A 20,862-nucleotide genomic window follows, 5' to 3' on the forward strand; every position below is an offset into this window, starting at 1 on the left:
AATTTTTAAAGTTAGGAGTAAAAAAATACCTTAACATTGGCTCAGTTGCTTTTGCTGTTGCCTCTGCTTGGCTCTTCCCGCTCATCACTGTTGCCCCAGGCTGGTCCAGCTCGCCCGTGTTCTCTGAAGGGCAGGATTAAACGGCGGCTTCCCTCGCTGCTGTTTCTGAAGTCCCATCACTGTGTGAAGTCTCTTCCAGTTGGCCCCGTGTATAATCCGCCTGTGGCCTTGGCTGTTGTAATTCTGTTAACCAAACTATTTTCACTAACTAGAGCAGTTTCTCCAACATGCTGCATAACTTACATCTTACCCTAAGTATCATCAGCTCGCTCCCTGCCCCTAGGAGATCCTAATAGCAACACCACTGATCAAATCAGCCATTTTTGTATTTGCGGGGTAGACTTTGATTCCCTCTGTATGACCAACAAGTACCTGTTTCTATGGTTACTATCAGTCGTATCAGATGAAATCCTTGGGAGGAGAGCGCTGGGGGCAGGGGGCAGGAAAAGGGCAAGATGCTGGCTGCCGCGTTTGTGACCCCAGCTAGCTGGCACTGAATGAAGGGGTGGCTGTGCTCGCCATATGTTCACAAGGCAGCTGTCTGCAGAGAAGATGGTGAGGTACGTTCACTCCTCCTCCTCCTCCTCCTCCTCCAGACAGCAAAGGAGATGCATGAAACAGCTGATTCAAAAGGTCGAAAACATTAAAGCTATAAAGAGCCAATGCATTTATTTTATGGATGAGAAAACCATTTGCGCAGCACCTGATAGCTCCTCCTTGCCAAAGACAGGACAAGGAGCCTGTGCATCCATCCAGTCTAGTTGTATTTGCCCTTCACTTGGATCCCTTTCTTCTCCAAAGGGCACTCAGCATCACTGATCAAGTGGTAAACAGTAAGGCAAGGTTCCCCCCAAATCCCACAACCATTGAAACATGCGAGGAACAATTCGAAGTCAAATGCTTTCTACTCACCTTTTATTTTGGACTTAACTGCTGCTGACGCAGAATTAGAGTAGCCTTATACACACTGAATATGTCAACTAATTGGTTTGAATCACTAATTGTACTTTAATCTTCCTTTGCTAGCCTTCTCTCTGAACTTAATTATCTCCACGGAAGGGTTTGAAATCCACAGCTACTACCTTAACCCACCTGTGGCACTTTTGACATTTGATTAAATTCTACTAAAATATGAAATAAAAGTAACATTTAGGCTGATGATTATTTGGGACTTATTAGTTGAAGGAATTAAAGTAATGAAATTACTTTTCCATTTTTGTTAATGAAAAGTAATTTTATTTTAAAATATGAACATTATATATGGTCTTAAAATAGTTTGCAATTATGTATTTATTTGTATAATTATTTTATTTATGTGTCTCTCCTGTACCAGAAGTTCTGTAGGGGTCTGGTTTTTTTTTTCCATTCTACCCCCATGCTTAATACAGTTCTTGGCATAGTGGTACTTGAAAATTATTTCTGAAATGAATGACCAAAAGGTTAAGCATTTCCAGGAACAGCGATTACATTTTTTAGAAATGATATGGTTAAAATAACTCATTTGTTGTTCTCGCCACTAGTTTAATTTAGTGACCACTAAATGGAAACAGAGCTTTCTTGGTTTCATTTAGTGTTTTGTTTGACTTTTGACATTCATACGATTGTTACAGTGTTCTTCCTTGGTCTTAAATTATAAATAACTTTTAACGAATCCAAGATGATGATTTATGTCTGGGGGTCTTTTGTCGGTTTCATGGTGACTTAAGATAGAAAACTCAAAGTAATATGGGCTTTCGTGATTGATTTGACAGGTTATCATGACAATCATATTGTAATTCGGTGGTTCTGGGCTGCAGTGGAAAGATTCAACAATGAACAACGACTAAGATTGTTACAGGTAAGATGCCATTAGTTAATTTTTTTTAATGCATTAATATAATCATTCTTGGAATTGCTTTAATAACTGCTCAGTATCCTCAGTAAATGCATCCCATGTTTATCTGCGTGTCTGGGATACACTGTTTTCAGACTCTTCTGATTGCATGGTTCTGTGGCTCCATCACTATGCAGAACATCCCAAACCAAGTCCAAGCATGACAATTAGAGTTGTGAGGAAGTGCCAACTCCAGGTCAGCAATCCCAGGAACAGCATCTGCCTTCCGGGCAGTTTGATCCCTTCAGCAAGAGGTCCCTGGGCACTCTGCAGGCCAGCATCCCGGGCAACAGAAAAAGATAATCTTCAGTCCCTTAAGAAGTGACCCAGTTCCTTGTTAAAGAGTCCTTTCTTTTCTTCCATCTGACTTTCCACAGACTTGAGATAGCTGTGAAGTTTAAGAACTCTGGGAAAACTGACTCGTTATTTTCTTGTGGTGGTTATAGTTATACAGGGCAATTGCTGGTTGGTTGCAGCTAAAGAAATATCAGACACGCGGAAGCCTTTTGGGTACTTAGGCAGAGCCTTGCAAGTACACGCAGTCTTAGCTACTTTGGATCACAGATCTGGTTCTCACATTCTTGTTTTTCATTCACCTTAAGTTGGTCAGGGACTGATGCTGAGCAGACTTAGGTTAACTGATATACCCACTTTATTAATCTGCGAGGGAAAGTATACCTGATTTAAGTTCCTGAGCTAGCCAGCTGTTCAGGAGGCTGTACCTTCTGCAGACCCTCCACATCGCCTTTCCCTTTGTAATGCACTGTCCTTCCTTGGTGACCTCTGGCACTTTGTCGGAATTTTCATGCTATGATCACCCTATGCCTGTAAAGTTCTGCCTTCTGAGCTTTCCCACCGGTGAGCGGCATGCTGCCCTACTCCAGGACCTCCTTCTGCCCGTGAATGATGCCAAGCCTCTCCTGCCAATTGGACTCTTGGCTTCACCTTCTCCTTCTCTTTTCTGGGGTTGATAGTTTGTTACGGGCACGTCCAGCATTCCCTACGAAGGATTTGCTTCCCTCCGAGGGAGTAACGGCCCAAGAAGGTTCTGCGTGGAGAAATGGGGGAAAATCACCGCTCTTCCCAGGTAAAGTGGAAAACGTTTCTTTCTTTATTGCTACCACAGTGTTCTCGATGGTAGGGGTGGGGGGAGGCCTTTAACTTATGCATATATTGATTTATTACCGTTTTTTTATGTTGAAAGTTTGGGAGAGTGGAAAAAGCTTTTAGAATGAATTTATCTTGGATTATCTTTCTAAATGAAGGGAAGAAAAAGATCTTCCTGGTTATACTTAAAATACATATGTACATCTCTTAAAATACAGAATGCAACAGAACCAAAGCATTTGTTAGTAATAGGAAAGCAATGTTTGGTTTGGGCTTCCGAGAACTATGGCTCTAATTTATGTTTTCAGAAGCTCTGGTTTTAAGTTTATATTGATGAGTATTTAGAATCTCTTCACTAAAAAGGACCATTGTGGTTTCCAAGGAACAGTAAATCATGTGAATGTGCTCTCTACCTCTTTGTCTGTATCATGCGTGCCTTACCTCCACATGAATGCTGTCTGCCTTGTCTGCACTACATTCTCATTCGTAATAAGATGATGCATTTCCTTGGAGTGGAAAAAAAATTTGCTTTACGATTGCTACTAATTAATATAAGAGACTAATAAGACAGTATTATAAGTAAAAAAAAGAGGGGTGAATGGAACTAACGGGGGCTGGAGCGAAAGAAAAAGAGAGTGCAAATGAACAAAAGAGAAATGTAGAGGAGTTGATTTTGGAATTCCTTTATCCAGTCAGCAGCAATTTACAGAATTTTTGAGGTATAAAGGATTTCAGATTGCCTCTCATTTTACTAATAATAAAGCTGCAATCTGGGGAGGTTAAGCCTTCCCAAGTGATATTAGGAACCCGACGTTTCTTCAAGTACAGTCTGACCTCCGTATCTGCAGCTTGTGCACCCACAGATTTAACCAACTGTAGGTCAAAAATATTTATTTTTAATTTCCAGAAAGTTCCAAAAAACAAAATGTGGATTTGCTATAGGCCAGCAACTACTTACATAGCACTTACCTTGTATTAGGTATTTCAAGTAATCTAGAGATGATTTAAAGTATACAGAAGGATGTGTGTAGGTTATATGCAAATAATATACCATATTATGTAAGGGACTCGAGCATCCACGGACTTTGGTATCCACTAGGGGGTCTTGGAGCCAATCCCCTGTGGATGCCAAGGGATGACCGTACAAGTGACTTTGGGAAACCTGTTAACAAGACTGTCTTCCTAGCAATTGCAAGGCTCTGGTTCTTACTATGTTCCAAGCATCAGCACATGAAAAAAATCGGTGCTGAAAATAAAGATACAAAGAGCAAAGAATAGAGGAAGCTCAGGCCTGGCCTGAGCCTCCTCCATCACCTTGGGTGCATCTCAGTCTGTGAACAGAGGCGCTGCGTCTAACCATCTAAGGATTACCTGGCATGTCTGATGCTTCAAATGTGGGAGACCTTTATTTCATTATTTAAAGAAGTATTTTATTTTATTTATACCTAAAACATGATTTTTTTTTTGCCCTTTAAACCACATTTGCATCTCAAAGGCAGATTTATAATATCTGAGTAGGGCTTTTTACCTTTCTGATAAACTCAAGGGTTTAGCATCAGGGAGGCAGGAAAGGGCATATGAGTTGTGTCCTTTCTCTTGAAATCTGTTATTGTAAAGATTTCCTTTTGTAAAGTAGATGGAATAAACTGTAACAATAGGCAGACACATCAGCTGTTCATGTGGAATCACTGCAATTTTCAGCAAACCTGGTGGTCAGAGAAAGGCAATTTGGTATAAACATGAAACTTTAGCTTCAGAGAGACAGGGCTCTATCTCAGGTCTGTTGCTTGCCCACAGTGGGGTGTTGGAGAAGTTACTTAACCTCTCTGAGCCTTTGTTTCCTTATCTACTTTGTAGGTTAGTAGTTCTGAAGATTCAGTGAAATCATTCATATGAAATATTTACTGCTCACCCTGATAAACAGCCAGTTGATGGTGGCTGCGGCTATGATTTTGTCGTCATCATCATGTGTACTCTATGTTGGGCTGTAGCAGATTGGAAAGAGCACAGGGTTGGGAGTTAGATGATGGGGGTTCTAGTCCCACCTCTGCCACCAGCTAGGGACTGAGATGATCACTTGAACTCTGGGCCTCCATTTCTTCTTTAAAAGGCCAGGGAGGGGTGGTATATTAGGTCTGGTTGAATAATAAGTAGCGTGGACACGTTGCTGAAGAATCTTGGGGGTCAGGCCAGATTGACTTTTCTACTTCCCTCTGGAGCTGCAGGAAGTGCCTTGCTGACTCATTACAAATGGCTGTGTTCTTCAGTAACGTTGCGTACACACAGTTGGGCAACAGGTGTTGTTGTTTCTTCCTTTCTTCATTATGACCTAAGGCTGTAGGTTCTGGATTCCTAGTTCTACCCAGATTATAAAATAGCAATAAATAAAGATACGAGGCACATCAGGCAAGCAGACTGTTTTCATACCTTGTCTAAGCAAGCCCTAACTTTTTAGGTCCCATGGGAGCAAAGAGCCACTTGGCTATTGTACTTCACCATTTGTCAACTTACAGAACCTGGTTAGGAGTCATGAGTAAGAGCTAAGCCCTATGATGCACTAGCTGTGTGATGCTAAGAGCCTAGATCCAGCGCTGAAGAGTAGGAATAACAACGCTCAAACACTCAGAGTGTCTGGTGACAAGTGAGTGAGATAATGTGTATGTGTATTCCTTAGGGATAGTAGGATTTCTTGATTCTTTTAAACCTTTTATTGTGAATCTTCTGTAAGCCACCATACTGCTGAAACTATTAAAATGTGCTCCACAAAAAAGTACATTTGGAGGAAAAAATAAAAGGAGAACTTCCATACATGACCATATAGTTTTATAGGAAGTGATTTCTCCACTGATAACATTGTCATCACCCTTTATGAAATATGAGGTGTTACATAAGTAGGAAAAAGATCTCTAAGATTGGCTCTGATCTAAAAAGATAGTTTTATACGATGACTGAGTCCGTATTTTCCTACCATCAGAACAGATACACTGAAGCCATTTTTCCTGCTATTTCCTGCTAGGTTTAAGTTGCAGAACTGTGGAACTGGTCTGTCTCAACCTGATCAACCCCAATGTATTTTTTTTTCTTATTAGCGAGATGGTGTTTAACAATTCAAATGTGACATTGTGCACATTGGAGACAAAATGAATGGGTGTTCTTCTTACTTAAAAAATGTATTCTTTAAGAAGTCTGGCATCATCCCGTGTCAGGTCTGGGAGGCTGTACCCTGGAGACAGGAAGTGGCTTATAAAGGATGAGGGCTGGCAATCCCGGCAGAAGGGAGGGCGTCTTAGTCTCTCTCAACCTGGATGATTGAGGGCCTTTCAGCCTTTTGAGCAAGCAAATGCAACTCCCATTCTTGTCTCAGATTCCATGGTCCCACACCGCAGGAGCAGTGAATAGCACTACTCACCATGTGGGCCAAGGAGCGCAGTGAAGTATATAGCGTTGTCTGGGAAGCCAGTATGAGTTGAATCCCTGGCTCTTTTTTCTGTCTTGTGGTGACAAAGTAACTAGAGACCAGATGATAAATAATGATGGAGGCAGACGGGTGTCTGTGGAGGCTTATAGCCTGAACACATCACTGTACTTCCTCTGCTTGGTGGTTGGTAGTTAGCTCTGTATTTTGAATTTCTGTAGAAGATTTCCTGTTCCTTGTGCACTGATGGACTCATGAGACAGTAAATTCACTTTATGGCAATTGCTTTTGAACATTCTGAGAAACAGGCTGCTCACATGCAGGCAGGAAAATGCAAGTCAAATCCCCTCGCCCAGGGTGGTACAAACTTGACGTGTTCGTCTCAGAGGCTCTTGCCAAGTAGGATGCTGGGCAGAGGAGTGGGGGAGCTGCAGTCATGATGGGGGGGCGTTGGTTTTGCCAAAAGGGAGAAACGTTCATTTTGGAAAATGGCTGTGTCTAGAGATTATTAGAAGTGAAATGCTGCCCCAACTTTAAAAAAAAAGGAGCAAGAATTAATTATGAAATGAGTGTCTCAGGGAGTTTTTCCAGTGGAAAAGAACTTAAAAAGGTAAAATTGTTTTTTTAATGATACTTTGTTTTTCATTTTTAAAACTCTGCTTTTTATTCTTATGTAAAGCAAAATTTTCACCAAAAATGCCATGAAGTTAAAAATGAAAATATATATATGTATATAATAAATAAAAAAAACATATATATGAAGTCCACTTTTCAGATAACTTCTAAATATACTTCTACTAATTTCTACACACACACACACACACACACACACACACACATTTAAAAACAAAATACAACGCATACATTGTTTACAACCTGCTTTTGGTTTACCAAATATCACTAATCATGAACATCTTTCCATGTCATTAAATATTGCTCTACCATGTCATCAATAATTCAATTTTTCCTCTCTTAGTATGGAGAGCATTGTCTTCTGTCAAAGTGAGCCATCAGCTAGGAAAATTGGAAAGGAAATGAGGAGCTCTCTTTAATTAAAAAAAAATTTTCAGAACAAGAGATGGGCACTGGAAGCATCCGTGGTGCCACCTCATTTTTGTATTTGCCTTGAGGCACCCCCCATGGTCTGCCAGTTCCCCGCCAGCTGCTGCTCGGCTGAGGTGCCCCCGTCTGAGAGGGAAGGGGCGGAAGGCCCGCTGCAGTGGGCTGCTCCGTCCCTTAGTCTCTGATGTCAGGCCCTCTTCCACACGTTCCCTGTCGTCCCTCTTACTCAGTTCATACTATCTAACAAGACTACTCTAAGTTCTTACTTTACCATTGAATCAGCATGTGCTTAAAAACAAAAGTATACCAGTGATGACTAGTAACATTACCTTATTAAAAATCCTTTTATAAGCTGTACTTTTTGGATCGGTCTTTACTTTGGGAAGTGGGTAAAATGATCATAAAACAGATTTGTCTGAAAAAGGACTCCAGTAATTAACATAAAAATTAGAGCTATCATTTGTAATTACTGAATGGAATGAGAGGAGGTGGAATGCTGCTGTCAACAGAGGAGCATCATCCCAGTGGCCACAGCTGCAAGCCATGAAATGTGTATTTGTGAGGGACAGACATTACAGCTGTGAAGGAATGCTCATCCCTCGTCATTGGCTTCAAGACCGTAACTAGTTTGGGCTCATTTTTTTCCACCACCCTAGTCCACTGCACCAGCACCTCTCCCCCGGGCTACCACAGCAGCCTGAGGGCTGAACTCCACCTTCAGTTCCTACATCCTGTAGTTTATTCTGTTCTCAGTAACCTGAGGGAATTTCTGAAATCTCCAGATCACCTCCCTCCCCTGCTTATACCCTCCAGTGGCTTAGAGCGAAATCCAAACTCCTTGCCAAGGACCACCAGGTCGGGAGCCTGGCCTGGCCCTCCACTCCAGCCTCAACACATACACCCTCCCCTGGTCTCCTGTAACCACCAGCCTTCTTCTTGCTGGACCTTGAGTGTGCCAAACTTAATTCTGCCTTAAGACTCTGGAACTTGCTGCCCAAACTCTTTTTGCCAGTTCTGCGCGTGGCTGGCTCAATCTCATCTCTTGAGGACTCAGTTCGGGCATCATCTCCTTAGAAAGGCCCTCCAGGTGTCTGCTCCCCCCGGCCCCGCCCCCGCCCCATGTACCTGCCACTCTGTCATACTTTGCTGCCTTTATAAGCCTTACTTCAGTTCAGCCATTGTGTTTAGTTGTTGGTTTACTTGGTGACGACCTGTCACCTTGTCTCGGATGTAACCCCATGAGAGCAAGGACATTGTTGAATTGACTGTGGTTTTGCCCCTAGCGCTGAACCATAGCACGTAATTGGTACTCAGTATTTTTAGTGAATTCTTATACTTCAGCGACTACTCCGGACCACTCCAGACACGATGTGCCAAGATCACTTTTGTATCTTTGTATCCTCGTCTGAACGTTTGGGGTGGATACTAGTCATTACATCACAGAGCTGTTTTGAGGATTAAGTGAGAGAACATGTGGCGAGTGCTTAACATGTTGCCTGGCACATCAGTCAATAAATTTAGCTATTTTTTCTCTTGTTCCTCATACCTAGCCATCAGAGCTGGCATGGTATTCTATGCGATCTTAAATGTGTGAGAAACAAGCTGCATCTACCCAGGATATATGTATTTTGTTTGGACCTCCACAAGTCCTCATCCTGGAACTGTTCCTTACTGGGTTTTCTTCTGTTACGTTTAAATTTGTGCGTTTAAAAAGTACGCACTCTTGGTCTTTTCCCAGGGCCATCCTCAGGTGACAAGTGACCTGCTCATATGCATAGTTTGAAGAATGTCTTCTGCTGGTTATCCCTGAACGCAGGAACTCCCACGGTGGGAACATTTCTTGTATTTATGGATCCAGGTGCATTTTAACCAAGGCAACCTAGTGAGTCTTTGGAATATTTTAGTTAGTAAATCTAATTCCCCTAACAAGCCTTTAGCTATTCGTTATGCACTATTATATGCAAAACCTTGTGGGGGAAATAAATTGATCTCTGTCCAAAACATAGAGAGGGAAGTAATAGGTATTTAAATGAACAGATGAGCAACACCACTGCCACCAAATGAGTAGTGGGTGTAGCAAGTGTCATGGAATTCCTTCCCACTGATTCACAGTTCTTGAACACCTGGCGAGTGTTAGGGTTGTGTTGTGCCACCATGGTCTACACAACTATTTGTGAACTAGTCTTAGCGAGAATTCCTACTCTAAATCTCATGATGTAAGAAAGTATGAGTGGGGATAATAAAGAAATTATGAATCTTTTAAAAAATCGTAACAAAATGTATACCTTTGTGTTAATAAATCTCTCTAGGCTAACAAAGCAATCACTGAATTACTTTCATTGAATTTTATCCCTCTGTGTGACTGGTATCTTTGGATTTCTCATGCTGGTTAAAAGCTCCAAATTTATCATCTACCCCCTGCCCATTTCCTCTATTCCATGTCCTGTTTAATGGTATCTCTGCCGTCTCACTCTTCACACTCAGTCACTAGCTCCCTTTAATCCGTGGGATAAATGAGAAGGGTTCCTGCATGAATGCCCCTCGCTCCCTGATGTGACCCTGCATCCCCATCTGGCTTCAGGTCCAGCCTTGGCTCCTGTCACTCAAGCACTCATAGTTCTCAGGTTTCCTGATGGTGCAATGCTTCCTCACGCTTCCGGGCAGTCTGCTAGGAACATCCTTCTCCTTGTTGATCCAGAAAAACCCTCCACACCTACAAATTCTTCAAGGCTTGGCACAGAGAGTGTCCTCTATAAAGCCTTTCCTGACTCTGCAGAGCAGGCTTGTAACTCATTGTGTGCAAGGCCAGTGGTAGCCCATGTGAATCTTTTGGATTAGACAAAGGTTTCTTGCAGTTTTCTAGACACAAGCAGCCCTGACATAGGGCTTATGGATTGGTGAGCCGAGCCACAGGGAGGCTGGATTTCAGTGCCCACTGGCCCCAGCCGGATCCCCTAGTACAGAGCACAGGCGGCCTGACCTCTGTGGTCCCATCTGCCCGCCTGTTTTGCTGTCAGAGTGTAAACTCCTTGTGGGCAGAGACCTCCTCTACCAGGGCACCTCTCAATGCCTGGCCCGCAGTATGACCTCAGTATCTGTTCAATGAGTGAAGGAATAAATGAAATGTAATGCAAATTGAAAAATTAATTTTTGTTCATCAGGGCAATTTGTATAGGAATGACAAGCTTTCAGAATACAGGGTCCTCTGGAGGGGCATAATAATAAAAGGATCTGCTGGTGGAAGTGCTCGGGTGCTGCCCGAACACTCATTTGGGCCCTCAGTTAGGGGCCCTGGAGCCCAAGGGAGCCCTCTGTGCCTGCTCCACAGCCCAGCTCCATGCGACCCGCTCCTTCCTCCCACACGCCCGGCCGGCTAGAGCTGCTGGTACACTGACTCCCTGCCGGGGAAGCCTGGGGGCTCTCTCTCACATGGGGGAACTTTGGACTTGACAGGGAAATTCGGTCAGGAATACTCCCATTTGCAAAGAACTCATGACATTAAAAAGTGGTAAGTTCTAATATCCCTTAGGAATTTTCCAGATTGCCTCCAAGTATTTGACCTATTAGTTACTTGATGAAAAGGTGGGACTAGGACTAAGGAGACATCTGAAAGATTAGGCACCACTGCCAATTGAAAAGAAAGAGAGTATTGATAAAACTCTTTCTAAAGTATAATGCAAGTAAAAAGGATTTATTAGATTTATGTACATTTTATTTCTAGGACCACGTCTGTTATAAGATGAAGCCCAGAGTTCTCTCCTCCTTTCTCTCTCTTTAAAATCCTGATTGTAATTTCTTCTTTGTCTCATATTTTGCACCCTTATAAGCGACCAAAAATCCCTTCTGGGAAAATACAAATAAGTTAATAAATGCATACAGAGAGAGAGAGAAATACATTAATCAATTAATCCATCTATGAAATTTAGATGTAATTGTGATGCTGTGGGCTCACTGAATTTGGATAATTGACTTATCTGTCTATAGGAAAGAGGTGAGGGTAAGTATGTGACCTCCTGGTTAACATTTAAAGAATCCAGAAAGCACCAAGAGATCTATTAAGTCAGGCCAGATGTCTGGAGGGTTTTTAAATCTTCTTTATACTGATGCCAGCATGATTTCCCAAAGACGGGTTCAGACCTGCTCTCCGTGAGTGGTTCTGGCTGCATAGATTAAAATGAGGTAAACTCATTATAGCCTTAGTGTGGCTGGCTTTGAAAGATTTGAAAAATGTTCTTTTATTGAGACTGAATAACTGGATGTGCTTTTGCTGCCAATATCAACATAGTCCAAGGGCCCTTCTGTTATTTTCTGCTAGAGTTTTCTTAGGACATGGAATGAGGCAGGAGAGGGGGTGTGAAAAGCCTCAGAGGATTGTGTTTTGTTTTGCCTTTTTTTTTTTTTTCTTTCTGTTCTTGGCTCATACAGCAAGTTGATGGTAAATATTGGGCAATCCATTTAACCACACTATTCCTCAATTTCCTTATTAGCAATGCTGTCTTGTTTAGAAAGAGTTTTGAAATTTTTGCAAGCATACAAAACACTGATGTGCGTAGCCGATATCTTATTTCCAATCCAATTGACTTTTCTCCAGGGGTGGAGCCTACCTGCCTCAGACTCATTTGGAGTGATAGTTACCATGCAGATCCCTAGGCCCACCAAAACCTTCTAATGTCGACTCTCAGGGGCTGCACCCCAAATTCTCCATTATAAACAAGCTTCTTGAGTGATTCTGATGACCTCCAACATAGCTCTCTGAGTGTCTCTGCTTTCTGGTGAGACTGAGATAGAGCTAGATGGCTTGAACACCTAAAAAATCCCCTGGTATCTCCCAGAGTTTTCTGGACTGACCCAAACTGGACCATTTTCCCCAGCGTTATAGCATATTGTGATTGAGTCATTCATTTTAAAAATATCTGAAGATTTGTTTTGCTAATCCTTATCCTCAGAATGTATGCAGTCTGGTAGGATGTTGAGGGCTTGCAGTATACAGTCAGGGGTGGGATGAAATTCACACTCAGGCTCCAAAATTAAAGAACAGAGCGTTAGTCTCCCTGCTTTCGGTTTAATGTTGGACTTCCCCTAGGAACCCAAGGTTGCAGTCCTATTCTTGATCTGACCTTTGGAAAACCATTTAATCTTTCTGCAGTTTCCCCCTCAACAATACATGCTTGCTCCATCCTCATGAAACATTTTCCAGGGGAGCTGTTCAGTTTATTCAGAAGGAAATTTCTACCATGGTAACCATATATTATGCAACCCGATGATTTAGGAAGCAGTGGTAGCCTTAGATTGTGGATCAGTAGTGGTGATTATGTCTTGTGACTGAAGAGGGTCAAAAAAAAGTATCCATTCCTTCCTTTTGTGTCCATCAGTGGATGAATGGGTTAACAAAATGTGGTATGTATGTACAATGGAGTATTATTCAGCTTTAAAAAGAAAGGAAATTCTGACCCATGCTACAACATGGACTTGGAGAATATTATGCAAGTGAAATAAGCCAGTCACAAGGGATGAATACTGTAGGATTCCACTGACCTGAGACAGTAAATAAAGTTTAACTATATTTATTTCAGAAATATTGAAGTGATTCATAAGAATAAAAACTTAAACATGTGACTTTGTGAAAACAGCCTGTTAATAATCATAGCTCCTAAAATTTCACCTTAATTCAGGAGCATTTTTTAAAGTCAAAGTCATTTAGCTCCCACAAACAAACCGTTGTACATTCCGAGTAAAACGCTTCCTATTTCATGTCAAAGGTGCTGATTTGCTTCCTGATAAGATGTACTATTTGGAGACTGTCTATTTTTTATTGTGATTCAGGTGCAAATAACAGGAAAGCATATTTTTTTCCTATCTTGGCAGAAGGGGAGGTATTTCTAAAAACAGAATGCTTAACGTAATGATTTAAATGGCCATTATTTTGCATTGTGAATTAGGAGAAAACAGATTATAGTACAGGATTCAAAGAAGTAACAATGATCTACTAACTTCGACAAGGAAGTCCAGCCAGGGAATTTCCCAAGACTCTAAATCGTGAGGCAGATTCATGGGTCTTCAGAGACACTCAGTGCTCTTCCTCGACCAGCAAAATGAAAAAATGCAAAACCATCGATTTTCTGAGAGATGTTCAGGCAAATGCCAACTGTGAAAAGGAATTACTTTGCAAGAGCTTCTACTCATGTCTTTTAGGGGGAAAAAAAGAAAAAACCTTACATCAAAAGAGAAACAAAAAAACCCAAACTTGTCTTTGTAATTCTTAGGCAACTAAACAAATAGTATTATGTATGTCATATAGATTTTCAATGGTTGTGAAAATGCAAAGAAAATATTTTCTGAAGATCCCATTTCCCTGAGAGAAATTCAATTCTGAATTTTTTTTAATTCAAAGTGTTTTCAAAGTGTTTCCAAACGGAGTGTGAAAATTGGCAACAAACCAATATGAATCTGAGACACAAGCACACCGCGCACAGGAACAATCTCGGTCCACTCTAGGCATTCTCAACTCTGTTCTTGCTTCTTCTGTTCACAGAGCTCACACTTGTTTTAACCGTCTGGACCTCCCTCCGTACCCATCCTTCTCCATGCTTTATGAAAAACTCTTGACAGCAGTTGAAGAGACCAGTACCTTTGGACTTGAGTGACCTGGAAGCACAGTGCCTGGCTCCGTGTGGACAGGCAATTCCAGACGATGCCCCTAGAAGAGTGGCTGGATTTTGAAAGTTTCAAGAGTATGCTTCCGTCAGAGGAAAGCCGAGTGGTATTATTTTCCAGGAACACATGCTCTGTGTTTAGGGACTGGATGGTGGTGATGAGTCCTCTTGGAAGATTTTGGGTGAGCTTGATGCCCAGGGAACAACCCAACAGTCTCTCAATCAACAGTTCTTGAATGCCAAACTTCTTCCCATTTGTTGTGTTCCAAGACAAAGGTGAACCTGTACGTGGTCAGCTCCATGGTAACTTTCAGAGACTCAGGAGAATCTTGAAACTTACCTTTGAACATGGTTCAAGCCAACCTGGCAACACTTGGCCCAATCTCCAAATTAGTGCAAGTTAAATAATGTAATAAAAACAAATATATTTCCTGAAAGTACATTCATTTAAGCCCTGAGTTATAACAGAATATTCATTTTCTTGCTTATGAGTGCCTGCATGGTGTGCACATAGGTTTCAGCTTTCATGGGACACGAGTGAAAATGAAACCAAGTCAATATGAGGTAACTGTAAAGATTTGCAATAAGGTGGTCTGTGACAATGTATATGCAAAGTGGTATATGTGTAATTATGGCTGAAGATAAACTGTTACATAGTGAATTACTAATGACAGATTCTATGCTTTATAATGCATGAAAACAATTTTAAACTAGCTAGCAATTAATCACAGCATATCAGGAAAAAGTACACAGTGAGTTCTGTTTATTTTTTATAGCTTCCATATATTTATGTTCTCTAAGATGTATATAAGAACCTACCCATCACACTGTATGTATCATCTGTTCCATTTTCATGTTCCATGCTTACTCGGGCATCATGCTAGTACGTATCCTTTTAAGCACTCTCAAGGGAACAAAAGGGCCTTTTATTTTTATAAAGGTACAAAAAAATTCCCCGAAATATTTTGCACTGAATGTACCAAAGTCGAAGGGACATTACAATATGACTAACAGCAACTCCATCACTTGACAAGTATGATAGAAAATAGCTTCTAAATCAAACTTCCTTCACAGTGCCATGTCTACCACTACAAGGACTGTGCATCTAAGTAATAATTTTTTAAGACTCACTATATGTGATAGTATGATATGCATTTATTTAAAATGCATTAGACTCTCTTCCATCCATCAAATACTTTACAGGATGGCATTTAATACAGATATTTCGTATTTCCCCCACTGCTTTTTATTTGTACAGCATCATCAAACACTAAGCTCAGCTAGGGAGCCATCAGCACCATCCAAGAGATCAGCTCTCTTTAGTAATAAGAACTCCATCCCCCTCATCAGTGGAGACATCGCCGACTGAAACCCTCAGTACTATATTTCTAAGCCTGCATTTTCACTGATGCATAATTTTCTTATCAATACTAAGAACCAGTTTTTCTATGATATCTCAGAAAGTGCATGACATCACTAATGTTATTTCTGCCTACCTAGTTTTATCAGAGGGTGTTCATTTTTATTGCTTTGGGGTTATTCCACATCATCATTTATTTCTTGATTTCTTGGCCGTAGCTAATCAGGTGTTCAGCAGAGTAAAGTTAAATTGTGGGTAATAAAAGTATTGGATTAAACCTTTGGTTTGCCAGCCCATGGTATTATAGGTATTGCCCAAACACTTCTTTGAGAACTATATTTATAGGTAGCCATGGAATTCCTATTATGGGATGTTGGCAATCTTACATTTTACAGAGGTCATCTGCATGGTTTTCCTAGGTGGCTTGTAAGAACTGATTGCTCTGTTGGTTAAGCTATGTTTACCATTGGGACCCTCCGAGGAATGCCACTCATGTTGCATTCCTGCACTAAAGGTGGGTACTCCAGTGTGGGGAAATGTTCTGGAAAAAAGATTACAGAAATCTAGAAATAAGAAGGGGAGATTTATCTGTATACTATACTTGTATCAGAAAGAAAGAGAAAAGAATTTAACTGGAAATGTTAGTTTGTACTTACTTATGAATATAAGTATATATTTAATTTTGCAAACTATTTTTACTTGTTTTTTTTTCATTATAAGGAAAAATGGTATATAACATACTTTTTTTTAAAAGTTACATTTTTAATGGTATATAAGGTGTTTCAGAGCTGGCAGCTCTCTAAGCAGCTGATACAGAAGGTTGCATTTCTTTCTGAAATACTTTTAAAGACCATGTTAGCTTTCATTTTGGTTTGTGACACTGTTACCATATTCCACATTATCAGGTAAATGAGATTTGAAATAAAATTTCTTTCTTTAATTGTTTTTAACAAATACATTTCTTTGTTAAGGCATCCAACTTCTTTCCAAATACCAGTATAATCGCCTAGTTGCTACTGTTCTCAGAACTGGGAATGACCAAAGATGTACTTGTTAGGTCAGAACACCATGATCAATGATTATTATTCTTTGTTAGTAAAACAAGAGTCCAATAATAACTATTTAAAATATTGAATATTTCCACAAACTAAATGAGACTTTAATATACCGTACAAGTAGAAATATCCACAAATATCTTCTTCCGGACTGTAAACTTAGATCACCGGGCTGCTGGTCTTGTTGTCTTTAAGAATCCCATAAGGGATGCTCAGACAATAACATCTCATACTGTAAAAGACAGTCGCGATATATCAAATATGTATGCAGGGCATCTCTTGGGTGAATGCCGGTGCCCACTATTGGCATTCACTCAGTGCCGGCCACTGTGTTTGTTGATGGAGCTGCAAGATTCAAAATCTGCCCTCAAGAAGCTCACAGTGGAGTAGACACCAAGGTTCAAAAAAGTATTTTAAGTAAAGTTTGGTATGTTCTACAATCAAGGAATGAGGAGAGAATGGCTTGTTCCATCTGGGAGTTCCAATGAAGACTTCATACATGGGAGATACTGTGGCTAAAAGAAAATTAATAAATCATATAAATGCTCTTTCTGCTGGTGACTAATGGCATGTAACAGTGTGACAGTACTGGTCAAGTGTGGAAGCCCTGAGTGCATTTACACTAGGGTTTAAAGTGTATAGCTGGGGGCTGAACTGTGAAGGAACAATGTAAGGATCTTCAAATTATCCAAACAATGCCAAGATTAAGTTCAGCTGTTTTCTTCTGTTTTCTTTCATCTGTACTACAACGTACCTTTGGTTTTTCAGTCTGAAAAATCCCAGTCCTTGAGCCCACCCCACCTCTGGGGTCAAAACATTTTCCTTGTGCACAAAATGAATGGATCCTGGTCAAAGAAGTGTGGTCACAATTTTCTAGCACATGTTGTATTTATAATTTAGTGGAAATTCTGTAATAAATAACAGAAATTTGATTTCACTTGCGTAACAGTCGGAAGTTAAAAAAACTGTATTCAAATGATGAACGATAATGGTGGAACAGTTTTGAACAGCACTTTAGTTTCTCAATGCTTTCAGGTACTTGGTCTGTCCTGATCCTCACATGCTCTGTGCGGTAGAAGGTATCAAGTCCCACCTGGTTTGAGGCTGATGTTCATGGTGGCTGTGAGGTCAGTGTCAGTACTTTACAGTTACTGTTCTAGATTTCATCTCAGGAAATGTGGAGACGAATGTTTCTATTTGCCTATTCCAGTTTCAGTGAATTTTGCAAGATGTTTTGTCTACCCAGACTCTCATTTTTTTCAAACACTCTTAAAATGTGACCCCTTCTGAAAAGTCCATGAAGAAATTTGCATAATCATGGAAAAACTGCACATATCTTTAATATTTTCATCTTACTACTTGTTATGAGAAATTTAAAAAATGCAAATTTTGATTGCTCTTGGTGGATTTATATAGTATAGTTAGTTTTATCAAATATTATTTGGAAGCAAGATAATGAAAAAACACTTTAATCAGAAGCCTGATTTTTTATTTTTTTAATTTTGAATAAGGATGAATCTAAGAAGCCCTGATGGCTGACTTCCAGTGATGGGAATGAAGGACCCACTGCAGGTTTTCTTTTCCTCTCTGTCTTCCTCACATTCATCCAATTTTTCCTCTTTCTTTCTGCACAAATTCTATTTTTGACTTGGCCACATCTGACTAAGACGAACATCTGATAATGAAGAGCCTAAAAGTCTTCGCAATCCAACCGTATTCTGGAAATTCCCACTGCAGATGAAATGATGCTATCCTACCATTACAAGATACCTAGCACCCTGCATAGTAAAAACATGCAAATGAAGAGCAGGGCCTCATGTCCAAACTGAGTGTGACTCCCTTTTGTGCTCTCTTACTTGCTTTCTGATTTAATTGATAATTGAAAATCCTCTAGATCTTAGACACTTTGTTTCTATAAAACTTGAGTTTAAATGAACGAGAATGTCACTTTCAGTTAGATTTCTAATTTTGCAAAACCTATTACTTTTCTGGTTCAATTGTGTTTTCTAGATAGATTTGAGGCAGAGGTCTCAGAACATCAAGCTTTCCAAGGCCAACCATTGCTGCCTACTAGAAGGATGATAAAAAAAAAATCAGAAAAGAGGAGTCCAGCAGTTGTGTCTCCTCCCACTCCCCCACCAAGAATGTAATGCTAATTATTGACCAGCTGTTGAGACTCGGGGATGGTAACTGCATTCCAAGGAGCTGGCACAAAGGATGTATTGAGTATGTGTGCACTATCCATATCAGAGCGGTCTGCAGGACTATGGCAGAGAGAGCATTAAAACCAGAGTGGAAGGATCATCTTAGGGCTTGCTGGTGGGGGTAGAAACATATACTTCAAATTAGTTTCTGACTTTGAGAAAAATAATGCTCTTCTGCCTAATGAGAGCACTCCTTGTTATCTACCTGGAGGAAAATACCCTCATTTTATACCTCCAGGACATTGATGAGATTTTCTGCATTGCAAAACAGAATTTAGCCCTGAAGTATTAAAGCTAACCAACCATAGCTTAATCAGGAGATTTGACAATTTAGCATTAAGTTTTGTTGTGGATTATTTTTAACTTAAGAATTGTTAGTATTACTAAACTTTGTATGGGGAAGAAGAGAGAGGGTGTTGCTTGACACATTTATTGTGCTTAATTTGTTTTTTAGCAGACATTTGTTGACATCAGAATAGCTTTTGAGGCATTTTTCATGATCTCTAATGGCAGCTTAAATGTTCTATATTCATCTGGAAAGCAAAACCCTAAGAATCCTTTTACTGAATTACGAATGGAGACCTAATTGGTGTTTCCAATTTTTCAGGAAGTTAATCAAGACTGAAAATACAGTTGCTTAGGTTTCATCTGTAAGGTAGTTTTTTTGGTTTTCATGATCAAACAGTTCAGCAGAATTGGATGGCCCTAGTTGTATGGTTTCTGGGGCACACAGGAAGATTAGATTTGTATGTGTGATTTTTACATCTGGTGGCCTTGGACTGGTGATATCTTTCTATCCAATTTTCTTTAAGATATTATAACCCTGAGGAGTGTTGATAGGTATGTGGTATGATTCAAACTGAATCAGCTATTATTGATACAGATAAGAACCATTAGTAAACTTCTGGTTACTATCACCTTCTGTAAAAAATAAAAGGATGGCTAATGTTCAAGAAATACTTTGGAAGGATTAACCAGGAAACACACAAAATGGAATGTTCTTTTAGGACCCTAATGCTCTAAAAGATGTTATTACAACCTATTTTTCCTTATATGATATCATAAGTAAAATGTGAGACAGTTAATATGTTGGAAAGTGCATAAGATTCCATGTTTTTATAGTAGGGATGCAGGCATTCCAAAATAAATAAATAAAAATACATGCATCTCTCTTGCCTCTTACTGAAAGTATTAATCTAATTTTATGATAATGCTTACTTTTTAATATTAAGGCTCTGTAAAAAAAAAAAACATTTATGTCTAAGATTTCAGTAGAGCACAGGTGGTGTATTTTTTTAAGCCTTTCAATTTCTTTTCACCAACTCCACCCACTGTGTCTGCTACACCATGTCATAATTAATAGCCATGTTTCTATTTTTGTTGAGTTGATTTAAGCTTCATATTTATTCAATGTGACTTTTCATAGAGAATAATAATGGGAAATATTTGCTATTGACATTAAGATTATACAGCTCTCATTTCACCTTATATTTAAATTTCATCTTTTTCTTTTTTTTACAAGCAAATAATGCAGACTGTTGACACCCTAGAAATGATTTGTGGGTGGTAATAAATAGAGCCTGGGACTCTGAAATGTAGGCTAGTTGTTTGTTTTCTGGAAAGTCTTTATTCTTATCCTCACCTGAACCCCTGACTTCTGTGTTGTATTTTTTTATGATTCTGAAATGCTTTGAGGGAAAGATATTTTAATGTGTACAATTTGTTTTATTTTCATACTGATCTCTATTTTTGTTTAAAACCGTGTTGCATCATGAAATCACTTAATCCAAAATAAATCTTCTTTAAAAAAACAGATTATGATTTTTCTGTGATACATTTGGAGAAGAAAAAACTCAAGAGAGAAGAGAACAAAGTAGTGATAAAGGTCTCCTGGGATTAGTATGCAGCTTTTTGGGTACAGGAAGTTATCTTTTCATGATATTTTTAATTAGGAATCTATTTTGTTAATCCCTAAAAGATTATTTTACTGTTTGATAGGCCATAAATTCATGTTGAAGAAATGAATTAACACACATCGTAATCTCTTAACTCACATGGAGTGAGACTAGTTGT

The 20,862-nt window shown here is 39.8% G+C and overlaps 1 protein-coding gene across 5 annotated transcripts in view; it reads left to right on the forward strand.

Annotated features, from left to right (window-relative positions):
• HECW2 (HECT, C2 and WW domain containing E3 ubiquitin protein ligase 2) overlaps nucleotides 1-20,602 on the forward strand; it is a 334,329-nt gene extending 313,727 nt beyond the window's left edge. For all 5 annotated transcript variants that reach the window (XM_074364238.1, XM_074364239.1, XM_074364240.1 and 2 more), the window contains 3 exons: nucleotides 1,812-1,897; nucleotides 2,908-3,020; nucleotides 14,050-20,602. In XM_074364238.1, the coding sequence (XP_074220339.1) occupies nucleotides 1,812-1,897; nucleotides 2,908-3,020; nucleotides 14,050-14,161 (311 nt within the window). In that variant the 3' untranslated portion in view covers nucleotides 14,162-20,602. The remainder of the gene's footprint in view (nucleotides 1-1,811; nucleotides 1,898-2,907; nucleotides 3,021-14,049) is intronic.
• Nucleotides 20,603-20,862: the final 260 nt, after the last annotated feature.

The sequence above is a fragment of the Camelus bactrianus genome, chromosome 5, assembly GCF_048773025.1.
Source record: "Camelus bactrianus isolate YW-2024 breed Bactrian camel chromosome 5, ASM4877302v1, whole genome shotgun sequence".
Taxonomy (NCBI): Eukaryota; Metazoa; Chordata; class Mammalia; order Artiodactyla; family Camelidae; genus Camelus; species Camelus bactrianus.